The 16,980-nt window shown below is 41.7% G+C and overlaps 1 protein-coding gene across 2 annotated transcripts; it reads right to left on the bottom strand.

The window, feature by feature from the left end:
* Window positions 1–41: 41 nt before the first annotated feature.
* On the bottom strand, window positions 42–16,702 carry soat2 (sterol O-acyltransferase 2). Of its 2 annotated transcripts, none has more exons than XM_037102354.1 (16): window positions 16,545–16,702; window positions 13,860–13,979; window positions 13,335–13,393; window positions 12,957–13,093; window positions 12,792–12,845; window positions 12,093–12,200; window positions 11,074–11,356; window positions 9,264–9,339; window positions 7,987–8,071; window positions 7,584–7,629; window positions 6,909–7,038; window positions 6,403–6,500; window positions 4,387–4,485; window positions 4,059–4,194; window positions 3,447–3,592; window positions 42–1,253 (listed from the first exon to the last, which is right to left on the bottom strand). In XM_037102354.1, the coding sequence occupies exons 2-16, from the start codon at window positions 13,936–13,938 to the stop codon at window positions 1,206–1,208; spliced, it is 1,584 nt and encodes a 527-aa protein (XP_036958249.1). In that variant the 5' UTR covers window positions 13,939–13,979; window positions 16,545–16,702; the 3' UTR covers window positions 42–1,205. The 2 variants fall into 2 exon arrangements, with proteins under 2 accessions (XP_036958249.1, XP_036958250.1); XM_037102355.1 differs by having other exon boundaries at window positions 13,860–14,028; window positions 16,545–16,686.
* Window positions 16,703–16,980: the final 278 nt, after the last annotated feature.

Genomic DNA, 16,980 nt, shown 5'->3' with positions numbered 1-16,980 from the left:
CTTCAATCAACTACAAATTGTATTGAATTGAATTGAATTTGCTTTCTGTGTTTTTATATAGTAAAAAAAAAAAAAAACTATTTACAAAATGTCATTTCACAAACTTCACTCAGCTACCTGACAAGAAGTACGGATTTTCTCACATTTTACTTTACTGATAAAAGCACATAGTTGTACTGGATACTTGTTTCAGCTGAGTATATGTGCAACCCTATACAGTGCATATTTCCTCACTACAGATGATTCTGTATATATGCAGGGAGGCAATTAGCCTAGCTTAGCATAAAGACAAAAGCAATGGTTAGCCTGGCTCTGTCTGTTTTTGGTACTCACTGGCAGGAGGTTGTTATCATATGAAATGTCTGACACCCTTAGGGAAACGATTACCACACAGAGATTTAGTTTGAAAATAAAAGATCCTTTTTGTCTCGAGTCTAGTTCAGGGAGAAGTCTCGCTCTGAAATCATGTGAGAAGTTTGGAGCTCATCAAGAGGAACTGCAAGCAAGAATTTATTTCCAAAGTCACGGCTGAAGATTGGAACACTGGATTTCAGAGAGAGACTTTCCACTGAACAAAACTTATGTGTCTGGTCCCAAAATGGATCTCATTATTTAACAAAAAGGTTGATCTCCACAGGAATCACTTCCATAACGTTGTCAGAGAATTAAGAACAACAACTTCAGCCTGTCAGTGACAGAAACAAGCACCTTTAATCTTTGACGGTCTGAGTTCGGTCCACTACAGCCGTGTTGCGACTGCCACCGGAGGCAACCTGCTGGACTGACTCCAAAACTTTTGCAGAGCATGAATCATTTACACCAAAACATGAATAGAGGGCCCAGGTTTAAAAAATACTGGGGTTTGATTTAATGTGCTACATTTTCCTTACAGTAAGATATTTATATCATCACTTGGTGAAGAATCGGTCCATTACAACACTTTTTACACAGCCTGAATTATTCAGCAGTATTTAATACTATCAGCACAAATAAAACTTTAAATAATTCAGATGTCACAGCTCGGAGACATCATCGCACTCGAATAACAACACAGAGACACAGTCACATTTTGACCAGAAGAAAGAAACGCTACGAGCCCAGCACCTTTCATATTTACATTTCAAGTTATCCCGACTCGCTCTCTCTGTTCAATCCATCACGATTTTCAGACCTTCATTCTTCCGTCAGCTCATCCCTCCTCCACTTCATCTGCAGGACCACGATCGGGGCGTCAACAGCTCCAGGAAACTGTTCTGTTGAGAAGCAGCAGCAGAGATTGTTTGAGTATTCGTACTGCGCTCCTCCTCTTCCTCCTTCTAGTAACATGATCTGTAATCCTTTTAAACATTTTATTCATGAAATGATTTAACATCCACTCATTATCACATTATAATCTCATTTTATGAATCTATTTTTAGACAGCAGTTATCTGTGTTAAGCCACTCTGTGTGTGTGTGTGTGCATGTGTGTGCGCGTGTGTGTGTGTGATGTCACTGGCTTCGGAGGAAGCCTTAGCCGGTGGATCCACAGAGATGCAGTAGTTTAATGTAGAATAAGTATGTTAAGCACCGGGACCATCTGTCACGTAAATCCTTCACATCTGTGACTACATCAAACTCTCGGGGTTTGGACGGGGGCTTTTTAAGGGTTAAATGCATGTCAGATTGATTTTTTTTTTTTTTACAAAATGTCTCTTCCGCAACACTTGGGCTTCCTCCTATGTGTGTAAATTAGGTGTGTTTTCCCTTTAAGAACAAGTTCATGTACTTCATGTGCGTTTCTACGAGTCTGCGTGAGGTCTGTGTGTCGACAGATGCTCATGAATGACTGGAGATAAGAATGGAGACAAAGCCAGGATGATGAAACAGTGGAAGGAGTTAAGTCAGATTCATCTGGCGACTGGTGTCTGCGCGACGTCTTAACAACAAAGTAGTCAAGTACCAGACATGTCCAGTGGTGGAAAGTAACTAAACATCTAGTTCTGTAATTTAGGAAAAATTGAAGGTACTTGTGCTTTACTTCACTTCTACTCCACTATACCTCACAGGCAGATGTTGTACTTTTTACTCCACTACATTTGTCTGACAGCTATAGTTACTAGTTACTTTATCAGATTATACATTGTCATACTGTTTCTGTCCAGTAAAACCATCTCTCTCTGATTTGATATTGAATTTTTCTGATAAACTGAAGGACTGAGTAATCTTTTGTTTGTTGCACTGTTCTAGCTTAATGTTCCCATGATTTTTCCATTTAATCCTCTGTGTTTTTGTGGTTTAAATCATCCACTGTTATGAGTTTCATCTCTCCTTTATTCATAAATTACTGTCTATTTTATAGTTTTCGGGTGTTTGATGTAAAGCACTTTGTAATGTTGGTTTTGATAAATGCTACACAAATAAATCCTCACAGAAAAGCAACTCTACAAACATGAAGACACTTGATGTTTAAAATGAGATCAGCCTTAATCGTCTATGGCAATGAAATGTAACACATTAATGCATTAGTAAAATGTATCAAAAAACAACATACAGAGGGGCATCTTTGCCCTACTGGCCTATTTTCCTTTTTCACAATTTGTCAGAAATGGTGGTCAAAGTGAGTGAGGTCATCATAATCCCCCACACTACTAATAAAAAAACTGCTCTTCTTTTAATATCCGCACACATGCAGTCACGTGCAACCTGTTTATGCATCTGTATCTGTCTATTTAAAGGATATAGATTCTTGACGTTTTACAGCTTTAGCTTCTCACTGAGCCTAAACCCGGCCCAGTGGAAAAGCTGTCCAAGCCTTCCAAAACAACAATAAATCTCTCTGAAGAATCTCGCAGCAGAGTAATATATGTCTTCATATCTTTTTTTGTGACCCTGAAAAAAGGGCCACAAATCAAATTCTCTCTCAGGTTTTATTGATTTTACTTCAGACAAACCTCTGCTTCAGTCGCAGACGTGGAGAAGAGAACTAAGGTTTAATAAACCCTGTCAGAAAGCATGTTTGTTGACCCACATTTCTGGGGCTGTACAATATATCGATGTCCTTTTTGTCAGTAAGAAAACACAGTAGGCGAAGCAGAATGTGCAGGCATGACATGACAAAAAGTAAAGTTCCCCTCCAGTCAAAATGAATTTTTCTTCTTGTTCCAATGCTTTAAGGTTTGCGCTTCACTGTGGAGAACGATGCATGTGCAGAATCTGACAGCAGAAGTCTGTTTTTTCACATTCGTTACTGAAAGTGTAAATATGAGGCGGATGATCTGACATCACAAATGGTTTGGGCACCAGTTTTGCTCCAATAATCAGCAAACACATACACTTTACAGTGAAATAGGAGACACCACACTTTCCATCGGCATGGTGGTGAGTAGATGATGACTGAATTTTTCATTTTTGGGTGAACTGTTCCTTTAATACATTGCAGCTCATGGCATCGTTCGTTTTACATACCCCTGTCCGAGGGCAGCGTATCTGGGCGTACCACTCCTGGCAGTACAGGCACACCTGGACACCCTGACCGAGGAAGAGGCCCGCCCACATGATGACGTTGCACACGGGGCTCCGTCGCTTGTCGTTCATGGTGAAGTTGAACACCACTTGGAGAGGAATGACACAAAGGAATTCCATCAGTGAGTCGTTTGTGTGAAGAATCAGGAACGGTTTATTTGTGTTATTGCAGAGAATGTGAGGGTCAAACAGCAAGAGCATGAAAAGTAGAGAATGAAACATTTTGTCGGACGACTTCTTACCGAGTCCCAGAGGTAAAAGGACATAACACACAGGTGTACTTTCACTTAATGTAATGAGAGCTGTCATCTAAAAATGGCTGCTGAATGCTTGTTAGAATGAATAATTACAGATCTCAACTTTGAAAAGCTTGAAGGCACAGTCCAGATTGCAGAGGAGGACATTTGCATATCTACAAACTAAAGACAGACAACTCAGAGACAGAGTTTTTTCTTTTTTTAAACTTCAGCGATGATAATGAGCTACTTCCGCAGCCATCGTTTCTGTTTACGTCTCTGTAAAGACTGTTCCCTGAGCAATGAGCGTGACCCTCACCTCCAAAGATGGCAAAGAGAAAGAACATGACGGGGTAGAAGAAGCCGAAGCCCATGGCCAGGGCGTACTCGTGGACGACGGCAGAGACGATGAACACGGAGAGCATGGCAGCTGTTCGGAATTTCCTCTTCGACAGCTGCAGGGATCAGAGCAAGAACAGAGAGGGTTTGGATCAAAGTTCAGGGGTCAGGCTGGTTCACTGGGGAATTTGTGTCACTAGAATTACAGGATGAGTGTTGAACTACAATACAGACTGCGGGGGGAAAAAAAACATCAGGGACATCACAGCATTGTTTTATTAAGCATGCTGTCTTGGTACTCGGCTCACCCAGAGGAAGTCTCTGTATCCGTAGTAATAGAGCCAGTCATGAACCACCACGTTCCAGGTCCGGTAATAGTTGGCGAAAGACGTCGAGTTCCACCAGTCCTGGGAAATCAACACAGAGAAGAAGAAATGAGTGTGTGAATCAAAATAAAAACAGAACAGAGAGGGATCACTTCAGTGTCAGGGCCTTTTAAAGTGATACTGGTGAGAGACAAACCTGTATCAGCTTGTTCCCTGAATTTAAATGAAATATGATCTTGAATCTCAGCTAGAGTTTGAAGACCTGATGACATGTGGTGCTTCAACGACTACAGGGGTAAAGTGGTTGCTCTGAAAGTAAGAGGCAGGCCCTCGAAGAGCCCACCTGCTGTGATGCAGAAGAAAAACAAGCACTATAGTTTCAGCTTATGCCTTTTTTTCAGTGTGGCCTAGTTATTTATCAGAGCCAAGAGTCTTTCTAAACAGCTGCGTGGCATCACGTACTATCAGGTAGTGTTGCACAACATTGGATTTATGCCCGAACCCCTGACATGCCAATATTTTCTGTCTCACATTGGCCAGTTTTGCAGATGCCAACACAGATAAATGCACATAGTTTTGTCCACCCAAAGAAAATCAAGTCTCTCCTAAATTAACATATCATAATGCCCACACTAATTGTGATGGCCAGCTGGGCAGATGCAGACTTAAAATGCTTCACATTCAAAATAAGATAACGACTTACTCATCTGCTCATGATGCATGCATCATGATATATTGTTTCATCATGCATCCCTGTTATCAGAAGCACATAATCAGATCAATAAAACACGATCACCTGGAGCAGATTTCATGGATGGCGTCAAAAGACTGTTCCTGACTTTGACTGCAAACCAGGTTATGTCACACTCGGAACTTCTGCCTCAGTAGCTCAACATTCTCTGAAAATATGCTTCTTTGCTTACTTTATGTGATTAATATGATAAAGATCGATACCACTCTCACATGCAAGAGGAATGGAGCTTGGAGGAGGTGATTAGCTTAGCCTCGCGTACAATGAAGGAAGCGGGGGAAACTGTAACTAAAACACCAACAATGTGTGTTTTTAGGGGGGACCTACAGCATTTTTTGCAATGTTTTTTTTGTGTGTGTGTGTTGGTAGGCAGAATTTGTTTCTTTCCAGAGATACCAAGCCTCTGGGAAGAGTGCCAGGCTTCTAAGCCAATTTTCAGAGTGGCTTAACCGTGCAATTCCAACATCCACGTGATGCACTGGGGCTCAATTTTTTTCCCCCCCGTGGGCTTACATCGTGAAAGAAGCAGCCGTAAAACAGCGGATAGCCTTTTTTAATTTGAGCATCACAACCTTCAAATGACTCTTTCCCTTTCATCCAAAACCACTTATAAGAGCCCCCTTATAAAATCATTGTAGAAATCTCATGTATGCACGCTAAACTGATCCCACAATGTGGAAGATCCAGGTCATCTTAGAGCCGGGAAGTCAAACGCTGTATCCTGTTCTCACTAAACGCCCGTGAGAGATTCAGGCAAATTTGTTTCTTGCTTTGCATGTTTGTAGGCCGGCTAACTTCAGGCTCTGGCTCCAGATTAAAGGCATTTAAATGAACCATCTAAAGAAATGTGCACACAGTCATCCCTTTATAGCCATCCTAATTTAAATTTTACGGGCTTATTAAGTATGCGGTCAAGGCAATATTATCCCTTTGGCCAACGCTGGAGCAATTACAGTAATATTGATTGATGGGTGCAGCACAAAGGGGAAATAAAACAATTTCAAAAAAATGTTGGTTTACACAGTCAAAAGCCTGAGTCATGTTTTTTTTCTCTTAGAGCAAACAGCATCAATAGAACATAATAGGCGGAAAAGTGAAACCGCTTTGGGACCACCAGGCCACCAGGCTGTAATTTCGCTTGTCATTTATCAAATGTTTTCCCCGTTTGGAAAAGCAAGCACATCTGAAAAAGATGCTGCGTTCACGGGAGAGAGCGATGCGACAAAGAATCAGTGGAAACCACACACCTTGTAAAACATCCTGTCAGCGAAACACAGCAGCTCCCCGAAGAGGTTGAGCCAGCAGTGGAGGAAGGCGAAGAAACACAACAGCAGGAGCATTATACCTGAGACAGACAGAGAGGACGGAGTCGTGAGGAACACTTCAGTCCTGGGCATCGCTCCCAGCTTTCTCATAAGAATTGCAGCTTGACACTGATGCTCTCATATCTGCACTTAGTCAAACAGCCATTCACTTAAAGAGAGCAATAAACACACCAGTCTTTGATACCTGCGTCTGATTTCATAACAGCATCTTTAATCTTATCGCAGACATAAAAACACTAGAGACTCATTCCTTCTATTACCATATTAAGTGATACATTAACTTGCGCTGACTCATACAGACGAGCGATAACAGAGGTTATAAACAGAGGGGATGTTACAGATGGAGTGACGGATTGACCTTTAATGTATATGTTCGTTTTGCACACGACTTCCTCCTTAGATTGCCTCGAGAGTGGAGCGTACGCTACCTGGTAATATTGAGTTGAACACGGCCAGGACCATCGTTCGCTTGCTAAACGGCAGGTTGGTCTCCTGCGTGTGGAGGGGCACACAAAGGCGCACCAGGATGAAGTAGCCGTAAAACAGGCATCCCAAGATCTGCAAAATTGAGCAATAAAATGTAAGTGGGTACGATGAGCTCCTGAGAGGAAAAACAGGGTATTCTTGACGATCAGCACTAGAATGCGAGAGATAGCAGGGCGAGCCGAGATGTCACTGATTGAAGCTATCACGCACCTCAAGTTTATGACTGCTTCACCTTATCACACAAGTGAAATTGCAAATTGCACTATGTACAAATGTTTCACATGTTTACATTCCGTGATGTCACCTGTATATATTTAAAATATATATTTAAATCTTTATTTTTTCATTTTTACTTCTACTTTTTTTACACTCATTGTGGATAGAGAGTAACAGAATTTCAATTCTCTGTATGTCTTGCACATATTGCAGCATTGACAATAAAGCCAACTTTGAACTTTGAACTTTGAACTTTGAAGTGCTATGAGCAACTTTAAGGTTGGAAGCTTCCTAAGTCAGTAACCCCGCGTAGGCCTTCTATAATGCAATCTGACCGGAAGGTGATCTATGCAAAAATGAATGCAAACTGTCAAAAGACCATATAAAAAGTTTTATCTTACCATTCCGAGTGTGACACCGACATACTTCCATCTTATGTGGGAATTCCTGCAGACAAGAACAGACAGGATATGTTTGATGTGCCCTGTTGACTCTTTACATTTCTGGAAACCACAGATTTCGTTATAATTTGTACGTTTCAGACATCTTACATCATAATATGTGTCATATCACAGTAAGGGTACATGTAGAAGCGCTGACTTGCATGCGAGGAGGGCGCAGGGCGGAATAGCTGTCGATTGAGAACCCTGTTCGAGTGAGTCTACTGGATACTTTTAAGCCAATGCTTAAATTTGCCTCAAATTCAAGGATTCTGTAATAGGACGTCTTCATTACATAGTTGCACCCACGTCAGAACAAGACACCCGAGAAAAAGCAGCAGGTCAAAGGAAGAACGTCTCTTACCGAGGATATGATTCCCTGTAGATGAGTGTTGGACAGAAGAGGAAGTACAGATAGCTGGAAAATGTTGGAAATCTGGGACTCTCTCCTGAGAAGAAAAGGCAATTTGATAAATAAGACCATCAGAGTGAAGGGGTGCAGCTTTGAGCCATAAAAACTGGCAGTAAAAAAAAGCTTTTAGCAGTCAAACGTTGCCTTGAACGACTTTGACAAAAAGGTTTGGGTTTAAATATTTTGGTGCATAAAACACTAATAGGCAAAAGTTTTGGAACTGGTCCTTAAGGGCAACTTCAACTGACAAAGTAATGATGCTTAAAGGCTCAGACTTGTTATGCAGCAAGTCTGGAGGATCCCTGAAGAGACTAACCTTTTTGTTGAAGAGTAAAAAGCAGAAAAGGCTGCTGTGATGCTCTCGCCAAGGCCACTAGGCTCCATTTAGAGAATCAGTCATTTTAACATTGGTAAACGAACTTCATTCAAACTCAGCAGGGTGAAGTGTGAGCTGGTTGCTGACCAGGATGACATTGCAGCCAGTGTTTGGACTGCTTCCAAAACCTTTTGTATCTATTAGACATTTAAACACCAGGACATGCCAGGTTTGTGGCGCGGACATTAGCTTCTCATTTCATTCTTCTCGTTTCATTATGCGGCACATTACCGGCCATTAACACATCCATTTCTAAAACTTAATGCAGGGACCTGCAAACAAATGGCTGTCTCTAAAATTAAATGGCACAGTAAGTTTATCGCAAAATCGTTAAAGCCATTATGTCCAATCGTCTGCACTTCAGTCTCTAATCTCTTTCGCTGAATTATGAGCTGTACTTCAGCCACGGATGATACCTGAAAATGGTAAAACAGAGCTTTTTTTTGTGGGAATGACAAAAGCATCATCTGTGATAATCAAGGGACTTGTTGTCAGTCTCATTCCGAATCACATTTTTGCTCCATTATTCTGTCAGTTTCCCTTCACTGCGGTGAGTAAATATTGCCATTTATCTCGACGAGTTTCACAGTCAAAGGAGTCACATTTTTCACCACAAACAGACTTTTACAAAAGGATCCCACGGGGATTCACATACTTGAGCTTATTTATTGCATGTGGGTGTTTTCATTGTTAGTTTTAGCTTCGGCATGAGTCATCAGGTACGGATCCTGCTGAGTTCTGTCCTAGTCATTTTTTTTCTCCTGCGTCTGGGAGTGTCACTGTGAGTAATTACTCTGCCTGAGGAGTAAATACACCTGACATCGATACAATACAATACAATACAGTACAGTACCTTCCTTTGGTGGATTCTTCATAACAACAGGGGCAGTTTCTCTTACGAACGAGTAGCTCTTCATCAGGAATCGAATCTGAGGGAAATTGATACAGATATTGTGTGAGGTGAAGTGAAGCACAGCACGGCGTGTCAATAACAACAGCTTCAGCTCGTCGTCTTTATTGCATGAATTGACAAGATGTCCGAAGGATCTTTGTAGCGCCAGGCTCACGTTTCTATTTTTGTGCATATTGACGTAAAGATGTTTGTTCACTTCTTCTGTAATTAATCAGGAGGAACAACAAAAAGGGGAACTGTGCGGCACGTCAGGGCGGACAGAAACACAGCTGGAGAAGTGATTTGTCCTTTTGGTCTGTCACAAGCTGCACTTCCACAGCGGGGAACCACTTCATCTTTTTTGGGGGCAGTTAAGTAAATTAAACAAATTTGATTGTGCATCAAAAATCTATATGGCACAGTGTATGGGCAGCATCAGAATCACAAATGCACTCTGATTGGACCCGTGCAGGTCAGATGAGGACTCAGCTTCCCAAAAGCATCTAAGCACCGGGATTATCTCACCATCGAATGGAGCTAAAACGATCTCAGCACTAAGGCGGTTTTGGGAGACCGGGGCTGCTGTAATAAAGAGGATGAGGACGTATTACAGTGTGAGTGCATGATGTTCAAACATTGGCTACACTGAGATCTACTGTCTCTTTTGGTGCACTTCCAGCTGGACGTCTCCCATCGCCATCTCTGGCCCGTCAGGCTTTTTCTTATTGCAGATGATCAATGAATATCATGATAGCTACAGAACAGAGTGTTACGAGCACAGGTTGTTCCTAAGAGTTTCGATCGTCAGGGTTTATTCTGTTGAATGTCGATGTTCTCATTGCAATAAAACAATCATACTGCAGGAAGTATTATTTGAAAAAAAAAAAAAAAAGAGCAATGCTTCTTGGAACAGAATGTGAACTCACAAATGAATCGCTCACATCAGCTGTTTGGTGTCATTGACTTATTAATGCAATATCCTTTGGCTACAAGCTGACTAATAGCATCTAATCATATTCCATAAATGGACTAGTAGTTGGCCTTCATAAACTTTCTGTTGTCATTTTTACTCTGTTGATCTCACAACACCAAAAACCTCCTCTCTGGTCTGCCATCGTGCTGAGCTTTAATCATCAGCTGTTTCTGTACCGTTACGTGCTAAAGGGGGATTAGCTCTTCCAGCAGGTGGAGGTCAGGCTTTTTGAAATGCTATATGAACTGCAGCAGCACAGCTCTCAGCTGAGCGATGGCTGGCGACTTAAGCACACTGCAGGGATTGAAGAGGTGTCACATACTGTATGTTGAAGGAAGGGGAATATGCATTATGCATCATGAATGCAGAGGCAGAAGGCTTTTCTACATTAAGTATATGCTGTAGATTTTTTTTTTTATAAGCAGTAGATTATCAGGAGAAACTAAGTTAGTCTCTGTTATCAACATATTTGAAAATAAAACTTTTCTGTGCTTTTTGATGTCGGATGGAAACGATTCAGACAAACTTCTCTTGTCACGAATCATTCAACATATCTCCCGGTGATTTACTTGAGATGAGCAAGAACATAGTTATCAATATCCACCATTTTTTCAGTGAAGCTCTAACATGGCCTGAGGCAGTCCAAACACTTGCAGCCTGTTCTCCATGAATATGACAATGAAAAGTGTGCAACTTTGTGTGAAAGTCATCATTACTCTGCTGGAGCATGAGTCTAGAGATACTTGATTCATACTTCATTTGCCTCGTGTCTGAATGGTGCCACAGAAATAAACTCACCTGCTCCAGTATCACTATGAACCGTGAGGCTGGTGGCAGCTGGTAGTGGACGACCACGTGAATCGGGAACTGTCCCAGTACGTAGGTCTGCACTGCGGACAGGGCCAGACCAACACCGATAGACAGCCCCAACTTAGAGGTGGAGCTGTGGTACATAGATCCCCAAAAAACCAGGGCGTAGTAGGGGACGAGGAGGGTGTAGGTGAACATCACAGCCCAGGCCCAGGTGACTGTCCCCAGCTTCCCAAAGGCATAGAACAGCAGGTCGAACTCCAAGACCAACCTGAGATTGCATTAAAAAATGACAATGACAATGGGGAGATTATGAATAAGAGGAGATTTAGAGGCTGATGGTTCAGGAAAAGTGCTTCAAAACTAAGTTGAAATTAGGACATTTTGGTGATGCACTCCACTTGCCACTGCGGTCTGCTGTAGCTTCAAGCTGGGTTGTGAATAACCCCTTTAAATGATGTTAAAGCATGACTGACTTTAACACACGTCAGGCATCGCTAAGTGCATTGAATAATTTCCCATTACCTTCTCCCATCTGAAAAGACCCCTCTGGCGACAATAAAAATGGATTTAAAATACCCAGTCGATGCCGCAGCGTCAAAGGATTTGTTTAATTGAACAGAGCCACTTGCAAATCTGACATCATTGTTTTGCACGACATCAATTTAATCACAAAATCGGAGCTAATTCGATGTAACGAATAATTTGCAGACGGAGAAAAAAGTTGCCTGCTGGGACTTTCTTCCACGGAGAAACTGAAACTCACAACACTGCGTCTGCGAACAGAAACCAAATCATTACCGAGCTGCCCAGAGCAACAGCAGCAATACTCAGAGGGATTGATTGCACTATCTTTCTGCTGCCAGACGAGTAGGGCTGCTGGGATCGAGTTGGGACACAATGAGGAGAAAAAATAAGATAAGAAGTGACTACTACGTTTTTTAAAAGGCTTTGGGGGAAGTTCAGGGTCCTAAACGCGCACGCCTACAAACACACGTCACACTGACCTGCCCTGGTCGATGTAGTCGACAGCCAGCGTGCTCATGCAGAAGATGAGGAGAACGGCGATGAACATGTGGTAGATGGTCCTGATGTGGTCGATCTCAAACAGTTCACTGATGAAGAGGAAGAAACGCAGAGACAGAATCTGTAAGAATACTGTTTATAAAATAGTTCCATAGTGCATTCATACACATGCCTGATGTGATGTATACATGTTAATTAATGGGTTTATTCATCAGTAGTACACTCAAACATGCCTGTGGGTGTCACGGTGCTGTCATTACAGTTGCATTATATTTGTATTTACTAGTTACTAGTGTTTTTCCACTCATTACCCTCACTTGTGTATTCCTCATAGTAATTTCACCCTGATCTTATTAATCAACCAAATTAAAGGTCCTATTTAATGCTAATTGTAAGGTCTATACTTTTATTTTGGGTGTCTACTAGGTTTACAGGCTTTAATGTTCAAAAACACATTAATCCTCTCATACTGTTCCTTGTTGCAGCACCTCTATTCAGCCGCTGTCTGACAATCTGCATCAGTGTCTGTCTCTTTAAGGCTCCCCTCTTGAAAAAGCCCAGTCTGCTCTGATTGGTCAGTGCTCAGAGGCCTGAGGCCTTACTTATCGTTCTTCATTTTGAAATTCACACTGGTCTGTATGTTTACATTCTGTAAATTATAAATAGTCTCTCATACTTACTCCAACAATGATGGCCGGGCCACGAAAACTTTGCCATCGTCCATCCTCTGAGAACTAAAACAAACAAAGACGTGTTTTGCTGCAGTCAGAGCGATTATAAATATGTCTCCCAGATCATTAAGGAATAATGTGTGCTGGTAAAAGCTGCCTCATCCTCCTCCTCACCTAGATGCGGGTTTCTTTGTCGTTTTTCCATTGACTGAGGGGATTTGGGTAAAAGGCTGGACCGACTCAGTCAGAGCTACATCCAGTAAATTACTGAGCTGGTCCTGGACCTGCTCCAGGACTCTCACCTTCACCCTCTGATGGAGGACACGCAGGACAAAAAAGGTTTGTTTAAGCATTCTCAAAGTTTAGCCTGCTCTATTAATTAACCCCACACTCTAAATACAGAACACGATGCATTTTTCAACTTTGCACAATTTTAAAAAACATCCTCAGGCTGTATCCTGTTTTCCATGCAGTGCTTTAGCTTCTGAGAGAGGACGGAAGAACAGCACGACTGAGGGACCGAAACTTGAGATGCTATATGTTACGGGTTACCTGTGCGTGGTTGTGCCACTGTCTAAGATCCTCTTCCTGTGCAATATTACGGCCCCAGGCTGCAGAGAGAAAAACATAAATTACAAAAGATTACCAGCCACTACAAAATAGGGTAATATCACACTTGAATTAATAATAAGGGCAAAATTAATGAGGAAAGGTAAAAGATAAATGCAAATCCCCAACACACTTCCTGCAATAATCCTACATAAGGCAACTTAAAAAAAAGCAAAATTGTTTTTATCTTTTGCCTCATAAGAATTGTATGTATCCCCAGATCTACTGAAAAGTATGTAATTCATCATTACAGTGGAATTCTACAGTAAATCTTTACATTGTTATCATCTTTTCCGAACAAAGACTGCATATATAGAGAAAGGTATTTCTGTCTGTACACAAATAAAAAAAACAAACAAAAAACAAATATGCAGTTATTCCCAAAATAGCAACACAATATAACCCAAACAAAAATGAAAAGATGTTTAATATAAATGTATGAGTGGGGAAATGTATTATTGACCATACCATTACTGGCGTTCTCATCTGGCTGAGGGGCCTTGAGGTTTCGGTGATGCAGTCCGTTTGGTGGCTCGGCAGTCGTCATGGTTACCGCTAGACAATCTGCTGACACTCACGTGGACGGTCCTGAGCACATCAAACCTGTAGTTTAGTCTCACAAACGCTCCTGTGTCTCCTGAGGATAAAAGGTGGTCACCAGAATTTGACACGAGTTCTGCCTTGTGATATGTGACTGATCAGCGCTGCCTGGTTTGCGCTCGCCCAATCTCGCCTGCTGCTTCTCGGTGAGATACGGATGACAGAGCATAAAAGCCTCACAGGTGGGTTTATTCACAACAGTTTGGATGCACACATGGCTCTCTTCCCGATCATAAACCAAAGTAAATCCAGGATGAAAACCCCCAATACGTGACACCAGCCCCCTTGTCCCACACTGAGCAGGTCTAGGTTCTTTATAAATTCTGTGAAAGAATCAAAATGCTTAATCCGCAGAGAAATACACACAGCCCACATCCAGAACCTGACTTCTGTAACATCAGCTATACAACTATACAGTCCCCAGAACAGCCACGGTTACAAGAACATCTGCCGAGCTGATGGAGAAACACGGTGGATGGTGCTTGCCCAGGCCTGTGAGACCTGACCAATCAGAGAGGGGGGCCTCAAAGGGACAGGCACCAAAATAGAGCGTTCAGACGGAGGGTGGATAGAGGTGCTGCAGCAATGGACAATAAGAGAGAAGGAATGTGTTTTTTGAATATTAATGCATATGAAAATGTTCTAGCAAACAGTTTCATTAATGCGGTTAAAACAACAAAAACAAAGTATGAGCCTGAACATCAGTATAATTTGGGGTCTTTAGGTGCTGTGACATCACTGAACAGAGATCAAAACTTTTAACCCATAGAGAGCAGAAAGCAAAAGTTGTAGAAGTTTAACAATGTGGACTTGAACTACAAATTGAGAGATTAAATAAGGTCACAGGCCCGTTGCTGGCAGGTTGCCTCATGCCGGAACAACATTAATATTCCTGATGAGCTTCCGTCCCAGGGTGGTGAGCTCACTCGTGTGAATCCCAAACTGATAAAGTGCACAAACTCCTTGTCTGAATGCAGACACATATAAGTCAGGGGCTTTTGAACTGAGGTTACCTTCAGCGCTTTACCATAACAAGAAGGTTACTGCCAGTCAATGTAGCTCAACCCAAACAATGTAAACACATGATAAAGCCGCTGTGACTGTTCCCAGTGGAAGTTAACACACACTATAGATAAGATAACTAGAAGACTGACTGAGAGTTGCGCCTTCAAAGGAGTGACCTCATTTTCTAATCCATCCTGTTTGATCACGTCTCAGGAGAAATATCAATATAGCTGATTAGCTTTGCATAGATACACCGAAGATATACTGCATTTTTTTTGGCTGAGGATGATGAGATAGTAAAGAAAGAGTGGAAGAAAAACATGCTTTTGAGCATGTAAACCCTTTGGGTAAGATGAGGGTGAGGGATCATGCTTGGTCACAGCCTGTAACTTTCCTCCCTTTTACCTATATCACGAACAAATTAATCATTAGGCTCCTGGACGAAGGATGATGAAGCATGATGGTGAATCAGAGCCGTACTCTTCCAGCACTACAGAGCAGCTTCTTTCCTTAAGCTGAGAGCCTCGTCACTTCATCCCCAGCACTACGCCATAAAAACAGCTTTCATTTTATGACTGATCCAACCCAGATAAACTGGAATCTGACCCGGTGACATGCATTAAGAATGCCAATCTTCTCACTGAGGATCTTGTTTGCTTATGTAGGTCCTAAAGAGCCAAAAGTATTAAGTAGTTTATTGTTTGAGTTTTGATTTACTCCACCACAAAAAAATCCCTCATCAACAGAAGCAAGAAAACATTTCAGGTAATCTCAATCTTATTTGACCTCTTAGACAAATGAAATTTCATCACCTATAAGATTTCTGATGTGTTGTTTTCCAACTTCCATTTCCTGCCATTTGACCAAATCTCCACATTGAAGTATGTTCACAGGTCTTGGGAAGCACTACTGCACATGTGAAAAGAAAGTTTCATAAAGTCTGTTGTGGCTCCAGAGGAAGTCACTTCTGAAAAGCAGTCCAGGTGTATGACACTATTGAACTGATTATGGATATTTCAAAAACACACACGATCAAAATCGATACAGCAGAACCAGAGATCTGGTCTTTTTCCCGCATGCATTCTTCTTCCTTTTAGAAAACTGGCGCTGACGTTACCCACAATGCAACAAATAACATGCAGTTTCCTCTGGCGTCTCAAAAAAATTTATACTACCTTTTTAGGCAAATGCAATAGTACTCCCCAGCACCTGGAAACATACTTCAATTTGTAAAATGGTGGAACTTATATTGTTTGACGAGCAGCTCTTGAATAAATCACAGCTTCTCCCCAGAAAACACTTAAAAACCATGTCATGATCGTTTTCTTATCAATACTAATTGGTGCCACACTTTTACTTGATTTCTTCCTCCCTCTACATTTAAAGTGCAAACTGAGGAATTTTACAAATATTTTACATCCATCAGAGTGTTCATTGTTTTGTACAAAAACTGTAAGAAAAAAAAAATCACATAAGTGACAGATGTCAGATACAGTTGTGTCAGGCAGATGCGACAACCATGATGAACACTGTCAGATTAATACTCACAGTCTTCCAGCTTCGGGCTCGGTCAGCGCTCCACACGGGTGAGATGCACCGTTTCAATCGATGGGTCCTGCAGAGAGTGAGCTGCTGAAGTGGTTTTTAAGTGCGTGTGAGTCACAGCTCTTGTGACCTCTGTCCTCTCCTTCCCTCTGCTGCTATTTTGCACTTTGCCCCTTTTTGGCTCCTGGCCTGGGGCAGGACAGGTCCTCAGCTGCCCCACCTCCCCCCTTCAGGTCCTCTTGTGGATGGAGGAGTGTTGGAGTTTGTCTCTAGGTCTCCACTATTGATATTTATATCATGTGTTTAACTATTAATTTTTATGCACTTTCTTCCTGGCCAAGCTGAAAATGTGCAAGTCAAGATTGAGAGATTAAAAAAAAAAAAAAAAAGAATTTAAAAAAAGCTGCTTTGACTTATCAGCTAAAAATATAGCGTGTTT

Source organism: Acanthopagrus latus, chromosome 6, assembly GCF_904848185.1.
Source record: "Acanthopagrus latus isolate v.2019 chromosome 6, fAcaLat1.1, whole genome shotgun sequence".
In the NCBI taxonomy this organism is placed as follows: Eukaryota; Metazoa; Chordata; class Actinopteri; order Spariformes; family Sparidae; genus Acanthopagrus; species Acanthopagrus latus.
The sequence above is the reverse complement of the archived record's forward strand: the minus strand, read 5'-3'. Positions and strand labels throughout refer to the sequence as shown.